Source organism: Carcharhinus amblyrhynchos, chromosome 7 (genome assembly GCF_965287045.1).
Source record: "Carcharhinus amblyrhynchos chromosome 7, sCarAmb.v2.hapA, whole genome shotgun sequence".
Taxonomy (NCBI): Eukaryota; Metazoa; Chordata; class Chondrichthyes; order Carcharhiniformes; family Carcharhinidae; genus Carcharhinus; species Carcharhinus amblyrhynchos.
In genome coordinates this window covers 117,188,153-117,208,022 of record NC_137330.1, presented here as the reverse complement: position 1 = coordinate 117,208,022, position 19,870 = coordinate 117,188,153, and the positions used below count along the sequence as shown (strand labels likewise).

The following is a 19,870-nucleotide window of genomic DNA, read 5'->3' as shown; positions in this document are numbered from 1 at the left end:
AAGGCTTTGTGCCACCCCAGGGAAATTCACTCGGTGTGTACAATAATAAACCCAGAGATGAAGATTAACGCAAACAAAATGAATAACGAAGTCAGTGATTGAGATCATGACATAATCAGAGAGGGATGAGAGGCGGGCATTCACTGGTGCTTGGTTTAGTAAAATTGACAGTGGGTGACATCTGGATCCAGTTCAAGTCAGCTGGAAAGTACTGGTGCCCCTTGGTGACTACACAGATACTGGTAGCCCCGACCAGATTTCCAATATGTCCAGTAGGGTCATCAGTTGCTACCAGTAAAATCCAGCTGAGATTTGTTCAGAAAGGAGGTAGACAAGAGGCGTGAAACTATAGCCCGGTTAGCCTAACTTCTGTAGTGGGGAAAATGCTTGAATCTATCATCAAGGAAGAAACAGCAAGACATCTGGATATAAATTGTCCCATTGGGAAGACACAGCACGGTTTCATGAAAAGCATGTCATGTTTAACTAACTTACTGGAATTCTTTGAGGACATTACCAGCGCGGTGGACAACGGGGAACCAGTGGATGTGGTCTATCTGAATTTCCAGAAGGAAACTGACAGGGTGCCGAAGGCCACTGCATAAGATAAAGGTGCATGGTGTTGTGGGTAATGTAGTAGCATGGTTAGAGAATTGGTTAACTCACAGAAAGCAAAGAGAGGGGGTAAATGGATGTTTTTCTGGTTGGCAATCAGTGAACAGTGGTGTGCCTCAGGGATCAATGTTGGGACCACAATTGTTTACAATTTACATAGATGATATGGAATTGGGGACCAAGTGTAGTATCAAAATTCGCAAATGACACTAAGATGAATCGTAGAGCAAAGTGTGCAGAGGACACAATGTCTGCAAAAGGATAGAGAAAGTTTAAGAGGGGATGACACTGTGGTACAGTGGTTAGCACTACTGCCTCAAAGCACCAGACCCGGGTTCAATTCCTGGCTTGGGTCACTGTCTGTGCGGCGTTTACACATTCTCCCCGTGTCTGCGAGGGTTTACTCTGGGTGCTTTGGTTTCCTCTCACCTTTGCATGGTATCGATTCCCATGGCAGGCGGGAATGGAAAATTTTGCCCTCTGTTTCATTTAAAGAAACAGCACCACAACTGTTCTGCTTCTTTTATAAAGCACAATTTTCTCCAACTTCCTCCCAGATGGAAAAGATGTGGTGGATTGGCCATGGTAAATTCCCCCTTAGTGTCAGGGAACTAGCTAGGGTAAATGCATGGCATTGTGGGGATTGGGCCTGGGTGGGATTGTGGTATGTGCAGGCACGATGGGTCGAATGGTCTCCTTCAGAACTGTAAGATTCTACGATTCTATGAATGGGCAAGCATCTGGCAGATGGAGTACAATGTTGGTAAATGTGAAGTCATCCATTTTGGTAGGAAGAATAGCAAAATGGACTATTATTTAAATAATAAAAGATTGCAGCATGCTGCTGTCCTTATGCACAAATCACAAAAAGTTGGTTTGCAGGTGCAGCCGGTAAATAAAAAGGTAAATGGGATTTTGTCCTTCATTGCTCGAGGGATAGCATTTAAAAACAGGGAGATTATGTTGAAGCTGGACAAGGTGCTGGTGAGGTCACAGCTGGAATACTATGTACACTTTAAGTCTTCTTACTTGAGAAAGGATATACTGGCCCTGGAGGGGTGCAGAGGAGATTCACTAGGTTGATTCCGGAGTTGAGAGGGTTAGTTTATAAGGACAGACAAGTAGACTGGGACTATACTCATTGGAATTCAGAGGAATGAGAGGAGATCTCATAGAAACATATAAAATTATGAAGGGAATAGATAAAATAGAAGCAGGGAAGTTGTTTCCACTGACAGGTGAAACTAGAATTAGGGGGAATGACCTCAAATTAAGGGGGACCAGACTTAGGACTGAGTTGAGGAGGAACTTCTTCACCCAAAGGGTTGTGAATCTGTGGAATTCCCTGCTCAGTGAAGCAGCTGAATATTTTTAAGGCAGAGATAAATAGATTTATGAACTGTAAAAGAATTAAGGATTATTGTGAGTGGGTGGGTAAGTGGAGCTGAGTCCATGAAAAGATCAGCCATGATCTTATTCAGCAGGCTCGAGGGGCCAGATGGTCTACTCCTGCCCCTATTCCTTATGCTCTTAAATGAGTTGGTGCCAATGCAGGCCAATTCAGACTTGAGCTGGTCTGAACTGGCTTTTCCATCTGAGAGGAAGTTGGAGAAAATTGTGCTTTATAAAAGAAGCAGAACAAATGTGGTGTTATTTCTGTAAATGAAACAGAGGGCAAAATTTCCATTCCTGCCTGCCATGTGAATCAGTGTAAGAAGTCTCACAACACCAGGTTTAAGTCCAACCAGTTTATTTGATAGTAATCCCACAAGCTTTTGGAAACAGTGTTCCTTCGTCAGGTGTGTGGAAGATTCATCACATGAGAACCTTCCACACACCTGACGAAAGAATACTGTTTCCGAAAGCTTGTGGGATTACTATCAAATAAACTGGTTGAACTTAAACCTGGTGTTGTGAGACTTCTTACTGTGTTTACCCCAGTCCAACGCTGGCATCTCTACACCATGGGAATCGATACCATGCAAAGGTCCGTTGACCTTAGGTGGTATTTTCCGGTCTTGGGGTAAGCTTGGCCGGAAAATCCCACCCAGAGTGTTGATTTTGGAAAGCTTTGTGAAGTGTTCAAAGCAATAGTTAAAGTGTGATACAGGCTCGAGAGCTGTTTTGGACTCGGCAGAAGAACAAAATTGAGAACATAGATGAGGATAGATATTTGATGATTGAGTAATGAAGCAACGGAGAGGGACTGTGAGTAATTTGGGAAGGGGGTCATGGGTATGAGATTTCTAATCTGGGTTATGGAACTGAACTATTATTATGAAGTTTCACCCCTTAGGGAGTTGGATGTCTTCACTGGTCTTCATTGCCTCTCTACATTTTGGGTCGGGTGGGAGAGAGGTAGTGTCTAGTTTCTGCAATGGGGAATGGGGAAATTGTAGCATCTGGTTGGCAAGGCTTTGTGCTACCCCAGGAAAATTCACTGATTGGGTGTAAGAATAAACCCAGAGCTGAAGATTAATGGAAGATTAGGCCTTTGCTACATGTAAACAATTTACCCTGGACCACGTTGACCAATTAATTCTCTTCACAATCTGTACAATTCAATAATATCGTCTCAAAGTCTCCTGGTTGTTTCTCGAAAAATGAGCCCAATTGTCTTAACTTTTCCTTATAAATTCCCGATGACAAGAAACCATAACTCACTATTCTGTGGCACCATCTGTTCCTGATGTTTCAAAGAACTGGACCACTGCATATCCATGCATAAGTATCAATCACTCGCTTCCTCTCTCCCATTACCCATTTCAAAATTTTGCCCCAAGCAACACAAATTTTTTGCTCTTTATAGTTTCTAAAAGATGTGCTTTGAACCCAAAGTTATTGCAGCTCATGGTAAATTGCCGGAATCAGTGAGCCATGTCTGCTATATTCTGTGCATGATATCACAGGATTAGACAGGCTAAGCTTCATTCCAGTGTGTTAAGTCGCCTGGCGCAATGAAAATAATCATCAGATATAATGGTTCTAACTCATTCTAATTTGAGAAATGCAATCAAATAAACACAACTAATTGTGTTTGAGATTACGATTAAAAATGACATTTTCACAAGACCTTCTTAAGCTGCATTATTTTGACATTGCTTTAAAAGCATTGGGATATCAAAATAACGTTCCAGGACCAAGCACTTTCAGCTGCTTCATCATCAGATCAGAAGTGGGGATGCTCTCTGATTGTTGCAGTTTTCAGTACCATTCATGACTTTTCAGATACAGATGCTGTTCCTAACCTTTTGCAGCCATATGCTTGATTTGATTTGATTTTTTGTCATATGTATTGGCATACCGTGAAAAATATTGTTTCTTGCACATTGTACAAAGAATACAGCTCAAAAAGAAAGAAAGGCAAGGATGTAGAATGTAGTGTTACAGTCATAGCTAGGTTGTAGAGAAAGATTGACTTAATATAAGGTAGGTCCATTCAAAAGTCTGATGGCAGCAGGGAAAAAGCTGTTTTTGAGTCGATTGGTATGTGAACTCAAACTTTTGTATCTTTTTTCCAACAGAAGGCGGAAGAGAGTATATCTGGGGTGCATGGGGTCCTTGACTATGCTTTTCTGAGGTAGCAGGAAGTATAGACAGTATCAATGGATGGGAGGCTGGTTTGAGTAAGAGACTGGGCTTTGTCCACTACCCTTTGTAGTTGATTGCGATCTTGGACAGAACAGGAGCTATACCAAGTTGTGATACAACCAGAAAGAATGCTTTCAATCGTGCATTTGTAAAAGTTGGTGAGAGTCGTGGCGGAGATGCCAAATTTCTTTAGTCTCCTGAGAAAGTAGAGACGTTGGTGGGCTTTCTTAACTGTAGTATCAGCATGGAGGGACCAGGACAGATTGTTATTGATCTTGTTACAAGGGAAACACTTAGGCCTTTGAATATCACTTCCACTCTCCCCACCTTCCTTTCCGGTCTGAGGATTAATTCCTGGGGTATTCTGCCTTCCCTTCCCTGGCTTCTTATCTTTCTTTCACTTTCCCACCTTCTACTTCTCAGGACAATTTAGACCACATGATTTGGCACCCTATCCACCACCTTTAACATTCACTCTCCCTACCACTGACGCACTGACAACAGGGTGTAGCATCTGCAAGGTGCATTGCAGCAACTTATTCCTTTGACAGCACCTTCCAAATCTCTAACACCTCAAAGGACAAGGGCAGCAGATGCACGGGAACACTACCACCTGCAAGTTCCCCTCTAAGCCACACACCATCCTGATTTGGAACTGCATTGACGTTCCTTCACTGTCATTGGATTATAATCCTGGAATGGTGGGTGTACCTTCATCATGTCGACTGCAGTGGTTTAGGAAAACATCATCACCTTCTCAAGTGCAATTAGGATGGGTTATAAATGCTGGCCTCGACAGCAACATTCACATCCCATGAACAAATAAAAGACCTTGTCAATAACTATTCAATTTACCATTGCATCGCACATGATCCAAGACCATGTTGAAGTTTCCAAACAATATTCAGAAGATAATTGGATAAATATTTGAAGGGAAAAAATTTGTCCATCCTTGGGGAATGAGCAGGAGAGAGGGATATATAGGAGAGTTACCAAACAGTTGGCACAGGCAAAATGGACAAATTATCTTCCTCTGCACTGTTTCATTTTATGATTCTCTGAACTTCCGAAGAAAAGCCCAATACAACAGTGATTTTATTATCACATTACTTCTCAGTTTTATGGTATTGTAACAAGATAATTTCATTGTAATCTTTGTAACATTTATATTCGACTGCTTACTATATTTAAAATATTGATGTAGTATTGATATATCTTCTAAATATTTACTTATACATCAACATCATGTTATTATTCATGGTGTTCTTCTATATGCAGTTCTCCACGTACCTGTAAAAGGACTTCCTGCCTCACATTTGACGCATCTCCATGTTTTCTAAGATCCTATTATTAAAACAGGTGACTTTTGAGACTGTACAGTGGTCAATTCAGGGGTTTGGGAGCATGTTTAGGGTTACGCCATGGAGGTTTCAGAGTTATTGGTGGTTTTTGGGGTTACAGATTAGAGTTAATGCATAGGGTTAGGTTGTGATGTTTATGGTTTGCAACTAGTGCATGGAGAAAGGTTTTAATATTTGGGATTTAGAATTAATTAGGGGAGATGATGGCCTACTGATATTATTGCTAGACTATTAATCCAGAAACTCAGTTAATGTTCTGGAATCCCGGGTTCAAATCCCGAAGTGGCAGAAGGTGGTATTTGAATTCAACAAAAAAAAATCTGGAATTAAGAATCTACTGATGACCATAAAACTATTGCCGATTGTTGGAAAAACCTATCTGGTTCACTAATGTCCCTTTAGGGAAGGGAATCTGCCATCCTCAACCAGTCTGGTCTACATGTGACTCCAGATCCACAGCAACGTGCTTGACTCTCAACTGCGTTTGGGCAATAAATGCTGGCAAGAAAACAACACCCATGATCTATGAATGAATTTTTAAAAAAATTAGTTAGCATTTTATGTTTCGGGTTTACTGTTTAATGTTTAGGGTTTAGTGTTAAAGCAGGCTGATTCCAGGGATGAAGGGACTGATGTAGAGGAGAGATTGACTAGGTTAGGATTGTTTTCACTGGGTGAGGGAGAGATCTCATAGAGACTTATAAAATTCTAACAGGACTAGACATAGTAAATGCAGGGGTATTTCCAAAGGTGGGGGAGTCCAAAATCAGGGGTCACAGTCTGAGGATTCAGGGTGGATCATTTAGGATGGAGGTGAGGAGACATTTCTCCAGCCAAAGACTGATGAGCCTGTGGAATTCATTACCACAGGAAAGAGTTGACGCCAAAACATTGAATGTATTCAAGAGGCGGCTGGAAAAATCACTTGGGGCGAATGGGATCAAAGGTTATGGGGAGAAAGCAGGATTAGGCTATTAAGTTGGATGATCAGCCATGATTGTAATGAATTGCGGAGCAGGCAAAATGGCCTCCTCCTGCTCCTATCTTCTATGTTTCAGTGTTAATGTTTAGTGTTTAATGATAATGTTTAGTGTTTAATGTTTAAGGTTTTGGGTCTAGTGTCTAATGTTTAATGTTTAGAATGAGGACATGATGCATTGCCCTTCTTTTGCTGCAGTTTGCACTGCTTCTCAGTCCCTTTACCTGTACAGATTCTTGTTGCTTCCCAGTCCCTTTACCTGTACAGATTCTTGTTACTTTCTAACTCCTTTACCTGTACAGACTCTCGCTGCTCCCCAGCCCCTTTACCTGTACAGACTCCTGCTGCTCCCTATCTCCTTTACCTGTACAGACTCTCGCTGCTCCCTATCTCCTTTACCTGTGCAGACTCCTGCTGCTCCCTATCCCCTTTACCTGTACAGACTCCTGCTGCTCCCTATCTCCTTTACCTGTACAGACACTTGCTGCTCCCTATCTCCTTTACCTGTACAGACTCCTGCTGCTCCCTATCTCCTTTACCTGTACAGACTCCTGCTGCTCCCTATCTCCTTTACCTGTACAGACTCCTGCTGCTCCCTATCCCCTTTACCTGTACAGACTCCTGCTGCTCCCTATCTCCTTTACCTGTACAGACACTTGCTGCTCCCTATCTCCTTTACCTGTACAGACTCCTGCTGCTCCCTATCTCCTTTACCTGTACAGACTCCTGCTGCTCCCTATCCCCTTTACCTGTACAGACTCCTGCTGCTCCCTATCCCCTTTACCTGTACAGACTCCTGCTGCTCCCTATCTCCTTTACCTGTACAGACTCCTGCTGCTCCCTATCTCCTTTACCTGTACAGACTCCTGCTGCTCCCTATCTCCTTTACCTGTACAGACTCCTGCTGCTCCCTATCTCCTTTACCTGTACAGACACTTGCTGCTCCCTATCTCCTTTACCTGTACAGACTCCTGCTGCTCCCTATCTCCTTTACCTGTACAGACTCCTGCTGCTCCCTATCTCCTTTACCTGTACAGACTCCTGCTGCTCCCTATCTCCTTTACCTGTACAGACACTTGCTGCTCCCTATCTCCTTTACCTGTACAGACACTTGCTGCTCCCTATCCCCTTTACCTGTACAGACTCCTGCTGCTCCCTATCCCCTTTACCTGTACAGACTCTTCCTGCCATTCAGCTCGTCCCTCTCCACCCCCTGCAGGATGAAGTAGTCGGCGTTCAGGCCGATGATCTTGCCCCAGAAGTAGACCTTGCTGAACTTGTAGTTCTTCTTGGTGATCTCCAGGGAGACGTTGAGGGCGGCCTGCTGCTCGGGGCTGAGCAGCAGCCCGTTGCTGGCCACATGCTCCAGGTACTGGTGCAGGGACTCGGCCTGCATGCTGCCCGGGGCCCGGCCGCTGGTTGCTAGGGGAGAAGCCGGGTCCTCCGCGTCGCTGCCCTGGTTACTGTTGCCGGGCGACGCGCGAGCGGGAGGTCAGAGGGCGCCCAGCCCCGCCCCCTCCAGCACCTCCTGCTCCTCTGTCTGAGCTCCAAGCATTCCCAATCTTCTCACATCCACCATCTACTCACACCCTGTGTGGATAATAGGATTGCCAGCTCCCCGAGATTGGCCTGGAGTCTCCAACAACTGAAGATTAATTGTGTACTGTGCTGCATTCTGTACTGTGGGCAGTTCTGGGCGCCTGTTCGGGTACACGTCCCGAAGGAGAATGTAGCCTGGTCAATGTAGCCTGGCCGGTACGTCTTCCGGAGGGGGGTGGTGGAAAGCCGGAGCACCCGGAGGGGGCCTACGCGGATACGGGGCGGGGGGGGAGAATGCAGACTCCGCACAAACAGTAACCCAAGCCAGGAATTGAACCCGGGTCCCTGGCGCTGTGAGGCAGCAGTGCTAACTGTGTGCCACCGTGCCACTCTATGGATATGTACCGGTGCTAACCACAGTGCCATCGTGCCGCGTCGCGCTATCCTTTTGTAAAATATGGAGATCAGAATGATGAACAGTACTTCAAGTGTGATCAAACCAAGATCCTACACAAGTTTAACATTACCTTTCTGCTTTCCAATTTATCCCTCTATAAATGAAGCTTGGTTTTCTTATCTTTTCCACCCTCATTGCTACACAATGACTCCTGAATGTGGACTGTAAAATAATGAGGGGCACAGATCACATAGATAGTCATTACCTTTTCCCAAAGGTAGGGGAGTCTAAAACTAGAGGGCATAGGTTTAAGGTGAGAGGGGAGAGATACAAAATTGTCCAAAGGGGTGGTGAATGGCTGGAACAAGCTACCAGAGGTAGTAGTAGCGGCAGATATAATTTTGTCTTTTAAAAAGCATTTAGATAGTTACATGGGTGTAGAGGGATATGGGCCAAATGCAGGGTAATTGAGATTAGCTTAGCAGTTTTAATAAAAAGGGTGGCATGGACAAGTTGGGCTGAAGGGCCTGTTTCTGTGATGTAACCTCTGACTCTGACTCTATTAAAGAAATGATATTATTAAACTAGAAAGAGTGCAGAAAAGATTTACTAGGATGCTACCGGGACTTGATGGATTGAGTTATAAGGAGAGAGTGGATAGACTGGGACTATTTTCTCTGGAGTGTAGGAGGCTCAGGGGTGATCTGATAGAGGTCTATAAAATAATGAGGGGCACAGATCAGCTAGATAGTCGATATCTTTTCCCTAAGGTAGGGGAGTCTAAAATGAGAGGGGTTAGGTTTAAGATGAGAAGGGAAAGATACAAAAGGGCCCAGAGGGGCAATTTTTTCACACAGAGGGCGGTGAGCATCTGGAACAAGCTGCTAGAGGTAGTAATAGAGGCAAATACAATTTTGTCTTTTAAAAAGCGTTTAGACATTTATGTGGGTAAGATGGGTATAGGGGGATATGGGCCAAATGCAGGCAATTGGGACTAGCGTAGGGGGTTTAAAAAAAAGAGCAGCATGGACAAGTTGGCCAAAGGGCCTATTTCCATTCTGTAAGCCTCTATAATTCTATTGCGGTCTTATATTAATAAGGGGATCAGGGTTAATGGGGCAAATGCAGGAGAAAGGGGATGAGAAAAATATCAATCATGATTGAATGACGTAGCAGACTCAATGGGCCAAGTGGCCTAATTTTGCTCCTATGTCTTATGGTCTTATCAATCTCCAATTCTGTACAACCCTGGAGAAAAATTTGATTTGATTTACTATTGTCACATAAAGTTTAAAAACTTGAAGTTTATTTATTTGTGTCACAAGTAGGCTTGCATTAACACTGCAGTGATGTTAATATGAAAATCCAAAGGTCACCACCCTCTGGCACCTGCTCTGAGGGGGAAATTAGCATCGCCAATACACATAACCAGCACGCCTTTCGGATTGCAGAGGAAACTGAAGCACCTGGAGGAAACTCATGCAGACACACATGTATTAGGATACAGTGAAAAGTATTGTTTCTCAAGTGCGATATAGCCAAAGCATATTGTTCATAGAGAAGGAAAGGAGAGGGTGCACAATTAGTGTTACAGTCATAGCTAGGTTATAGAGAAAGATCAACTTAATATAAGGTAGGTCCATTCAAAAGTCTGATGGCAGCAGGGAAAAGGCTGTCCTTGAGTTGGTTGGTGCAGACTTTTGTATCTTTTTTCCGATGGAAGAAGGTGGAAGAGGGAATGTACGGGGCGCGTGGGGTCTTTAATTGTGCTGGCTGCTTTGCTGAGACAGCGGAAAGTGTAGACAGTGTTAATGGATGGGAGCTTGGTTTGTGTGATGGATTAGGCGTCATTCAAGCTGCCAGAGGTAGTAATAGAGGCAGGTACAATTTTGTTCTTTAAAAAGTACTTTGATAGTTACATGGGTAAAATGGCTATAGAGGGATATGGGCCAAACATGGGCAATTGGGACTATCTTAGTCATTAAAAAAAAGGGGAGGCATGAACAAGTTGGGCCACAGGGGCTGTTTCAATGCTGTAAACCTCTATGATGTTATCTACTATATATTCATATCCTGCATGGATAATAGGATTGCCAACTTTCCAGGATTGGCTTGGAGTCTCCAGCAATTGAAGATCAATCTCCAATTCTGTGCAACCCTGGAGAAAAATTCATCAGGACATTATTTAGTGGTCATTTTCGTCCTCACTGGGCCAAAAAGTCTTCCTCCATGCTGTTCATCTCTATGACACTATGAACAGATATGAAAATATTGAAACAAAATCTCAGCAAATCTATCAGCATCTGTGCAGAGAAAATAGAACCAACGTTCCAAGTCTGGATGACCCTTCGTCAATTTTCCAAGAATGTTGGCACTCCATAAACTGAGGCAACATCCAATTTGCAGAATGGAATATGGATGCATTGCCAAAGATTCTGTATATGACAAGGTAGCCAGAATGAGAAGATCAGTATCACACCCAAAGCTCTGTTTGCAAGCCCCTGCACATTGATTTTCACACCTGACAGACACTAGCTGACAACAGAGGAAGATGAAGGTGGTTTTTAGATGGAGGCTGTTGCTTTCAATTGGGTGTGGGAATGGGGGAATTTTTTGTTGACGATAAGAGACAGAGTGGGTTTGGTCGCGGGGTGAGAGTTGCTGGTTTTAGGCAACCAAAGCTTATAACTTACCTTGTTGAATCTCATTCTTCTGTAAAAGTCATATGTGGGCAGATATGCAATCAGTGACAAAAGGCACCAAAGCCAAAAGCAACAATCCACAACAACACCTGATAACTGTGCGTGGATTGGTCTTTTTAGCTTTGAGCAAAAGTGCACCACATGAAGCCACCCCTCTTCCCAGCAGATCTGTTTAGATGGAAGGATGCTGCAATGAAATTCTGAGACTTACTGCCAACAGAATACTGCTAAAGCTTACTGTGAAATGCCACAGGATAGCCTTGGCGCAGTTGACTGAATTACTATGCAGACAAGAATTGGGCAAATACATTTTGTAAATGTGTTGAATGTCAAATAATTCTCTTCAAAGAAAAAAATGATTATTTGTGCTGTGAGGAAATTTGAAAAGGTGGCCAATTGTGTCTTAAACTAAGACAATTCAAAACTTGCAAGGCAAATATCTCTGTGCAAAGACGTACAAAATTTATTTAACACGTAAGACATAGAACAAGACAATATAAACGTACAGCCAGGTTAAATAGCTCTGGAACACAGCGACAGAACCTCTCCAAAAGATCTGAAGTACATAGTCAAAAATAGATCAATTATAGTTCTTTTTTGAATGTAAGCAATTGGGATTAGCTTAGGAGTTTAAAAAAGCGGTGGCATGGACAAGTTGGGCCGAAGGGCCTGTTTCCATGCTGTAAACCTTTATGACTCTATGAATCAATAATTTCACCTTTCATTAGCTTAACATTAATTTCATTTAACAATGATACACCAATATAAATCTCTGTCAAGTACCTCAGCCAACCATATGATACTTAATAGCATGGTGATATTTTATTTGTCCTTCTGATTCCCATTTTCCATGGTAACAGCAGACACTACCGCAAGGTCAAAATGGACATTCCCACCCAGCTCACTGCCAAGTTGATTAAATATGTGTTCCTGCATCCAGGTTCATATCTATCCTGGTGTCTGGGCAATGAATGCATTTATTCACTAATGCTGCATAGTGCGAACCTTCATAAGAACTCTACCCACTCAGGCTGCTGCTGACTAACAAGTTCCCAAACCTTTGGCTTTGACCTTTACTACCATGACTTTCATTAATTTAGCTTGACCAAAGTGAACAATGCCTTGGAAATATGTTAAAATATTATAAAATATCAGCATATAAATTTAAAAATCACGACTATTTGTTTTGATTCATTTACTGCATTTACATTTGTGATAGCTGGCCTAAGAATCATTTAATTCCTTACTGATTCCTTGTCCTCTAAAAGACTGCATTCTGCTTATAAACCTGATTAGCTGGTTAGAAATCCTGTTCCACAATTTGTGATCCCAGGTCAGAAGGTCCTATGTTCGAGACCTATTCCAGAGACTGAAGCACAACATTGAGATTGACACTAAAGCACAGCACAAAGGAACGGTGGACTGTTGGTAGATGCTGTCCTTTGGTTACATGGAAATGCCCAACAAGATTCTATTATCATAGAATCCGACAGTTCAGAAGGAGGCCATTTGGCCCATCGAGTCTGCACCAACCACAATCCCACCCGAGCCCTATCCCCATAATTCAATGCATTTACCCTAGTTAGTCCCCCTGACACTAAGGGATAATTTAGCATGGTCAATCTACCTAACTTTCACATCTTTGGACAGTGGCAGGAAACCAGAGCACCTGGAGGAAACCCATGCATCACAGGGAGAACATATGGACTCCACACACACAGGACCCAAGACGGGAATCAAACCTAGGGTCCCTGGCGCTATGAGACAACAGTGCTAATCACTGTGCCACCATACTGTTCATGCTGTCAGGTGGATGTGAAAGACACTATTTTACAAATTAGCAAAATCTTCTCAGTGTCCTGATTCATCAAAAACAATTTTAAAGGAAAAGGTGAAACGTTTGCAACAACATTCAGACTTATAGGTATAGGTATTCTAGACTTATAGGTATAGATCATAGGTAGGGATATGATCGGTGCAACTTGTGGGCCGAAGGGCTTGTTTGTGTTGTAGTTTTTCTATGTTCTATGTTCTAATGTTCAGCCAGAAGTGCCGAGTGGATGATCCATCTCAGCCTGCTCAGCCAATTCAATTCACTGCGCATGATATCAAGGAAAGTCTGAAGGTGCTGGAAATGGCAAAGGCTAGGGGCCTTGACAACCAGATTGTAAAAGTCAGGTGACAGTGAAATACCTGCAGGACCACGGTGTCAGTATTCCCAACCGCCTGCACACCATTGTCATCTCGGTGCAGCATGATGAGGAGGTCCCCCTGGGTGAGGTGAAGGACAAGGTGGTCAAGGCCATCGTGCTTTCCGAGCACCTGGACAAGGAGACCGTCTGCCATCTGCAGTCCAGTTGACTTGAGCTTGTCACTCTTCTGTGCGGTGGGCTGACGTGTACAGTCTAAGATTAGCTTTTGAGGCTGTTTGCTACATGTGCTTCAAGTTTTGCTGCTTTCTTTTGCCTGAAAGCAAGTGATGTAGTGCTACACCCCCTCCAGCCAACTGCACTATCGGAGCTGAGACTTTTTTCCCTGAAGTGTAGGAGGCTTTGGGGTGATCTTATAGAGGTCTATTAAACAATGAGGGCGAACATAGAACAGCTAGACAGTGAAAATCTTCTCCCAAAGGTAGGGGAGTCTAAAACTAGAGTTTAAGGTGAGAGGGGAGAGATACAAAAGGGTCCAGAGGGGCAATTGTTTCATACAAGGGTTGGTGAGTGTCTGGAACATGCTGCCAGAGGTAAGAGTAGAGGCGGGTACAATTTTTTTTAAAAAAATTACACGCGTATAAAGGAATTTGGGACTGACTAGCTTAGTGGTTTAAAAAAAAGGGGTGACATAGACAAGTTGGGCCAAAGGGCCTGTTTCCATGCTGTAAACCTCTGACTCCGACTCTATAAATATTCTGGCAATAGGATTGAAAACTTGTGCTCCAGTACTTGTTGCGATCCTAACCTAGCTGTTCAATGGCAGCTACAATATTGGCATCTACCCAGCATTGTGCAAAATTGTCCAGGTATATCCCACACACAAAAGGTAGGCCAAGTCCAACGCAGCTAATTACTGCCCATCAGTCTACCCTCTGTTGATTGGAGTCACACTGGACAAAGAAAGATCATTGTGTTTATTGCTAGTCAATCACCTCAGCTCCAGGACATCTCTGCAGGAGTCCCTCAGGGTAGTGTCCTAGGCCCAACCATCCTCAGCTTCTTTATCAATGACCTCCCTCTGTCATAAGGTCTGAAGCGGAGATATTTGCATCATTTGCGATTCCCCAGATACTGAAACAACCTATATCCAGAAGGAGAAAGACCTGGACAATATCCAGCCTTGGGCTGAGAAGAGGCAAGTAACATTCATGCCACACAGGTGCCCTCAATAACAAAGGAGAATCTAACCATCTCCTTTGAAACTCAATGCCGTTACCATTGCTGAATTACCCACAATGGGCAGGCAATGACATCGTGGTATTGCCAGTGGACCAGGAATCCAGAGACTCGGGATAATGTTCTGGGGACCCAGGTTTGAATCCCACCATGGCAGTTGGCGGACTTTGAATTCAATAAAAAAATTGGAATTAAGAATCTACTGCTGACCATGAAACCATTGCTGATTGATGAAAAAGCCCATCTGGTCCACTAATGTACTTTAGAGAAGAAAATCTGCCATCCTTACCTGGTCTGGCCTACATGCGACTCCAGAGCCACAGCTCTCAACTCTCAACTGCCCTTGGGCAACTAGGGTTGGGCACTAAGTGTTGGCCAGCCAGCAACGCCCATGTCCTACGAATGAATAAAAAATAATCAACATCCAGGTGATTCATTGACTAGAAACACAGCTGGACGAGCCATATAAATACCATGGCTACAAGAGCAGATCCAAATGTGAGTAACTCACTTCCTGACTCACCAAAGTCTGTGATCCATCAAAAAAGTACACGTCAGGAGTGTACTGGAATACTCTGCATTTGCATGAATGAGTGCGGCTCCAACAACATCCAAGACACTCAATACCATCCAGGACAAAGCAGTTGCTTAATTGCTATCCCTTCCACAAACACTCATTCCATCCACCACCATCACACAGCGGCAGCCATGAGTACCATCTACCAGATGCAATGCAGAAACTCAACAAAGCACCTCATATAGCACCTTCCAGTGACATGCCCTCTACCATCTGAAAAGCAGACACCTGGAAGAAATTCCCCTCAAAATCGCTCACCTTCCTGACTTGAAAATATATCTCTGTTCCTGCATTGTCGCTGGGTCAAGATCCTGTATACCCATCCCTAACTGCACTGCGGGTGTACATGTACTTTGATTTGATTTGATCTGATTTATTATTGTCACATGTACTAATATACAGTGAAAAGTATTGTTTCTTGCGTGCTATACAGACAAAGCATACCGTTCATAGAGAAGGAAAGGAGAGAATGCAGAATGTAGTGTTACAGTCACAGCTAGGGTGTAGAGAAAGATCAACTTAGTGTGACGTAGGTCCATTCAAAGGTCTGATGGCAGTAGGGAAGAAGCTGCTCTTGAGTTGGTTGACACATAACCTCAGACTTTTGTGTCTTTTTCTTGGAAGAAGGTGGAAGAGAGTATGTTTGGAGTCTTTAAGCCTTAAGGTCTGTAGCCTTAATTATGCTGGCTGCTTTTCTGAGGCAGTGGGAATTGTAGACAGAGTCAATGGACGGGAGGCTGGTTTGAGTGATGACCTGGGCTACATTCATGACCCTTTGTAGTTTCTTGCAGTCTTGGGCAGAGCAGGAGCCATATCAAGCTGTGACACAACCAGAAAGAATGCTTTCTATGGTGGATCTGTAAAAGTTGGTAAGAGTTGTATCTGACATGCCAAATTTCCGCATGGGCTGCAGCATTTCATTAAGACGGCCCCCCCACCAACTTCTCAAAGACTACCAGGGATGGACAATAAATGCTGGTCCAGTCAGTGATGCCCACAATGAATGAATATTTAAAATAAAACCAATAATTTATTTCATTGTTGTTTGGTGTGTCAGATGTCATATTTTGGTGTCAGAAAATTTTCACTGGAAGTAAAGAGGCTTGAGATGTCATGAAAGACAATACATGAATGCACGACTTTTATCAGTTACATTCAAAAATTGCTAATGATTTAGCCATTGCTTGAGTTTTTTGCAGAGTAAATAGCAAACAGCTTTTAACAACTGCACAAAATGCGTTTAACAATTATCATATTCTACATGAATGCATAGGGATAAAAATACCAAAGTGCTATGAGGCATTCTAAAAAAGACAGTAAAGTTTATTTATTAGTCACAAATAAGGCTTACATTAACACTGCAATAAAGTTACTGTAAAATTCCCCTAGTTGCCATATTTGGGCACCTGTCCAGGTCAATGCGCCAAACCCGCGCGTCTTTAAGACTGTGAGAAGAAACTGAAGCATCCAAAGGAAACTCATGCAAATACTGATGGTGACCCACGCCAGGAATCAAAGCCGGGTCCCTGGCACTGTGAGGCAATAGTGCTAATCACTGTGTCACCGTACTGCCCCAATGTACAGGAAGATACACATGGTTATTTTGTGATCAGGTCCAGCTATCTATTATTCTATATGTAAACCATCTCAATTTCCCAATTTGACTCCACTCTGTAGTCAATCACAGGTATATAAACCATCTGAATCTCTCGATTAGATTCCAGTCTGTAGTCACTCCCAGGTATCCATTATTCTATATATAAACCATCTGAACCCCTGGATTAGATTCCAGTCTGTAATCACTCCCAGGCAGAGGGACCTCGGGGTCCTTGTGCATGAGTCGCAAAAACCCAGCCTGCAGGTGCAGCAGGTGGTCAGGAAGGCGAATGGGATGCTGGCCTTCATAGCGAGGGGGATTGAATATAAAAGTAGGGAGGTCTTGCTGCAGCTGTATAGGGCATTGGTGAGGCCGCAGCTGGAGTACTGTGTGCAGTTTTGGGCGCCGCACCTGCGCAAGGATATTTTGGCCTTGGAGGGAGTGCAGAGGAGGTTTACTAGGCTGATACCGGAGTTGAGGGGGTTGAGCTATGAGGAGAGGCTGAATAAACTAGGCTTGTACTCGTTAGAGTTTAGAAGAATGAGGGGAGATCTCATTGAGACGTATAAGATGATGAATGGGATGGATAGGATAGAGGTGGAAAGACTCTTCCCGCTCAAAAAAGACAGTAGGACTAGGGGGCACAGCCTCAAGATAAAGGGAGGGCGGTTCAGAACGGAGTTGAGGAGGAACTTCTTCACTCAAAGGGTGGTGAATCTCTGGAATTCTCTGCCCGTTGAAGTGGTGGAGGCTGCCTCGCTAAATATTTTTAAGAAGCGGGTTGATGGGTTTTTGATAAGAGAGGGGATTAAGGGTTATGGGGAGAGGGCGGGAAAGTGGAACTGAGCCACGACAGATCAGCCATGATCTTATTGAATGGCGGGGCAGGCTCGAGGGGCCAGATGGCCTACTCCTGCTCCTATTTCTTATGTTCTTATGTTCTTATGTATCCATTATTCTATATATAAACCATCTGAACCCCTCGATTAGATTCCAGTCTGTAATCACTCCCAGGTATCCATTATTCTATATATAAACCATCTGAACCCCTGGATTAGATTCCAGTCTGTAATCACTCCCAGGTATCCATTATTCTATATATAAACCATCTGAACCCCTGGATTAGATTCCAGTCTGTAATCACTCCCAGGTATCCATTATTCTATATATAAACCATCTGAACCCCTGGATTAGATTCCAGTCTGTAATCACTCCCAGGTATCCATTATTCTATATAGAAACCTTATGAACCCCTCAATTAGATTCCAGTCTGTAATGAATCCTGTAATGTATCCATTATTCTATATATAAACCATCTGAACCCCTGGATTAGATTCCAGTCTGTAATCACTCCCAGGTATCCATTATTCTATATATAAACCATCTGAACCCCTGGATTAGATTCCAGTCTGTAATCACTCCCAGGTATCCATTATTCTATATATAAACCATCTGAACCCCTCGATTAGATTCCAGTATGTAATCACTCCCAGGTATCCATTATTCTATATAGAAACCTTATGAACCCCTCAATTAGATTCCAGTCTGTAATGAATCCTAGGTATCCATTATTCTATATGGAAACCATGTGAACCCCTGGATTAGATTCCAGTCTGTAATGAATCCCAGGTATTCATTATTCTATTTATAATCCACTTAAACCCTAGTTTACCTGTTCCTTTTATGTTCAGTGGTTAATACTTTGGAGATCTTTGCAAAGTGAATGAAGCAATTCTTGCTTCCATGATAACTGAACAGAGATTGCACTTGTGTGGAAGGGATTACCTGACTGTATCAACACAGCAAATGTGCTAGGGGAAGGAACAGTGCCCACCTGATTTTCCCACTAATCTATCGCAGAGAAAGGATTATGCTCCAAGGCAATGAAATAAATCCTCTCAAGTTTATTGCAAGCAAATTTGGATCGCTGAACTACAAGATGTATTCATTCTGTTCCGTGCAGTTTCTAACCATCTCCCACCCTGCCACCCCCAACAGAGTTTGTAAGTTAAATCCTGGACCATCTTTCACCTCAGACTATTCTAATCTTGTTATAAACACGTCGCAATGTCTGTGTTTGTGGAACCAGCATGTTGTTTTCTCTTTTTTATTAAATAAATCGTGCGCTTCCCCTATATCTTTAGCTTCCTAATTCCACATGTTGCTTTCTCAGTGTATCGGATGTCAGAGCTCCGTAATCCCTGCCTTTGATCCCTTTATAGGTGCTCAATGCACCAAATCAGCACCTACCATCTTGATGCCCATCACTTACCCGCATCGTGGGCCAGCCATCAAAAGGCCTCATTTACTTTCTTCCTCAAACTAATAACATCTGTTCTACAATTACCACTTCAAAGAGAGGCAGTCAGCTGCTTCTCCTCCTCTTTTCTATTCTTTCCCTCTCCGACCATATCTGTCCCGTGATCTGGATGGTTGTGAATGCCCTTGCCTCTGCCGCTTGTCAACATACTGACTACCAGTAGGCTCCTCTGGTATTTCGATTATTATCACCTCTTGGGCCCACTTAATTTGTGCTCAAAACGTCTCCAAAACAAAAATACAAGCCTTTCAACCTGCACGCCGTCATGCAAAAAAAAAAACAGTCTCAACTATCTTTTTGTTACATCGAACGAGTTGATTTCTGCGATCAAACCGCAGACTTTCAGATGGTGAGGATTGCGTGTACACTGTGAGATCTGATGCAGCCACTGCAAAGGTCTAGTGGATCGGGTGTCTTGTTCCACACAATGGCTGACTCCGTGTAGTTAAGGGCATTGCAATACTGGATTCCTGCTTCTTCCGTCGGGAAAAAGATACGGAAGTCTGAAGTCACGTACCAACCGACTCAAGAACAGCTTCTTTCCTGCTGCAAGCAGACTTTTGAAAGGACCTACCTCGCATTAAGCTGATCTTTCTCTACACCCTAGCTATGACTGTAGCACTACATTTTGTACCCTCTCCTTTCCTTCCTTCTGTACGTTATGCTTTGTCTGTATAGTGCGCAAGAAACAATACTTTTCAGTATATGCTAATACATGTGGCAATAATAAATCAAATCAAATCAAATCAAATCAAAATAAAATGCTGCTTAACTAAAACGATATGTGAACTTATGACTATTCT

General features: G+C 43.2%; 1 protein-coding gene across 1 annotated transcript in view; it reads right to left on the bottom strand.

The window, feature by feature from the left end:
• The window catches only part of rsph9 (radial spoke head component 9), a 57,009-nt gene extending 49,013 nt beyond the window's left edge, over positions 1-7,996 (bottom strand). Inside the window, exon 1 of the mRNA XM_080193009.1 lies at positions 7,716-7,996. Within this exon, the coding sequence (XP_080049135.1) occupies positions 7,716-7,942 (227 nt within the window). The 5' untranslated portion in view covers positions 7,943-7,996. The remainder of the gene's footprint in view (positions 1-7,715) is intronic.
• Positions 7,997-19,870: the final 11,874 nt, after the last annotated feature.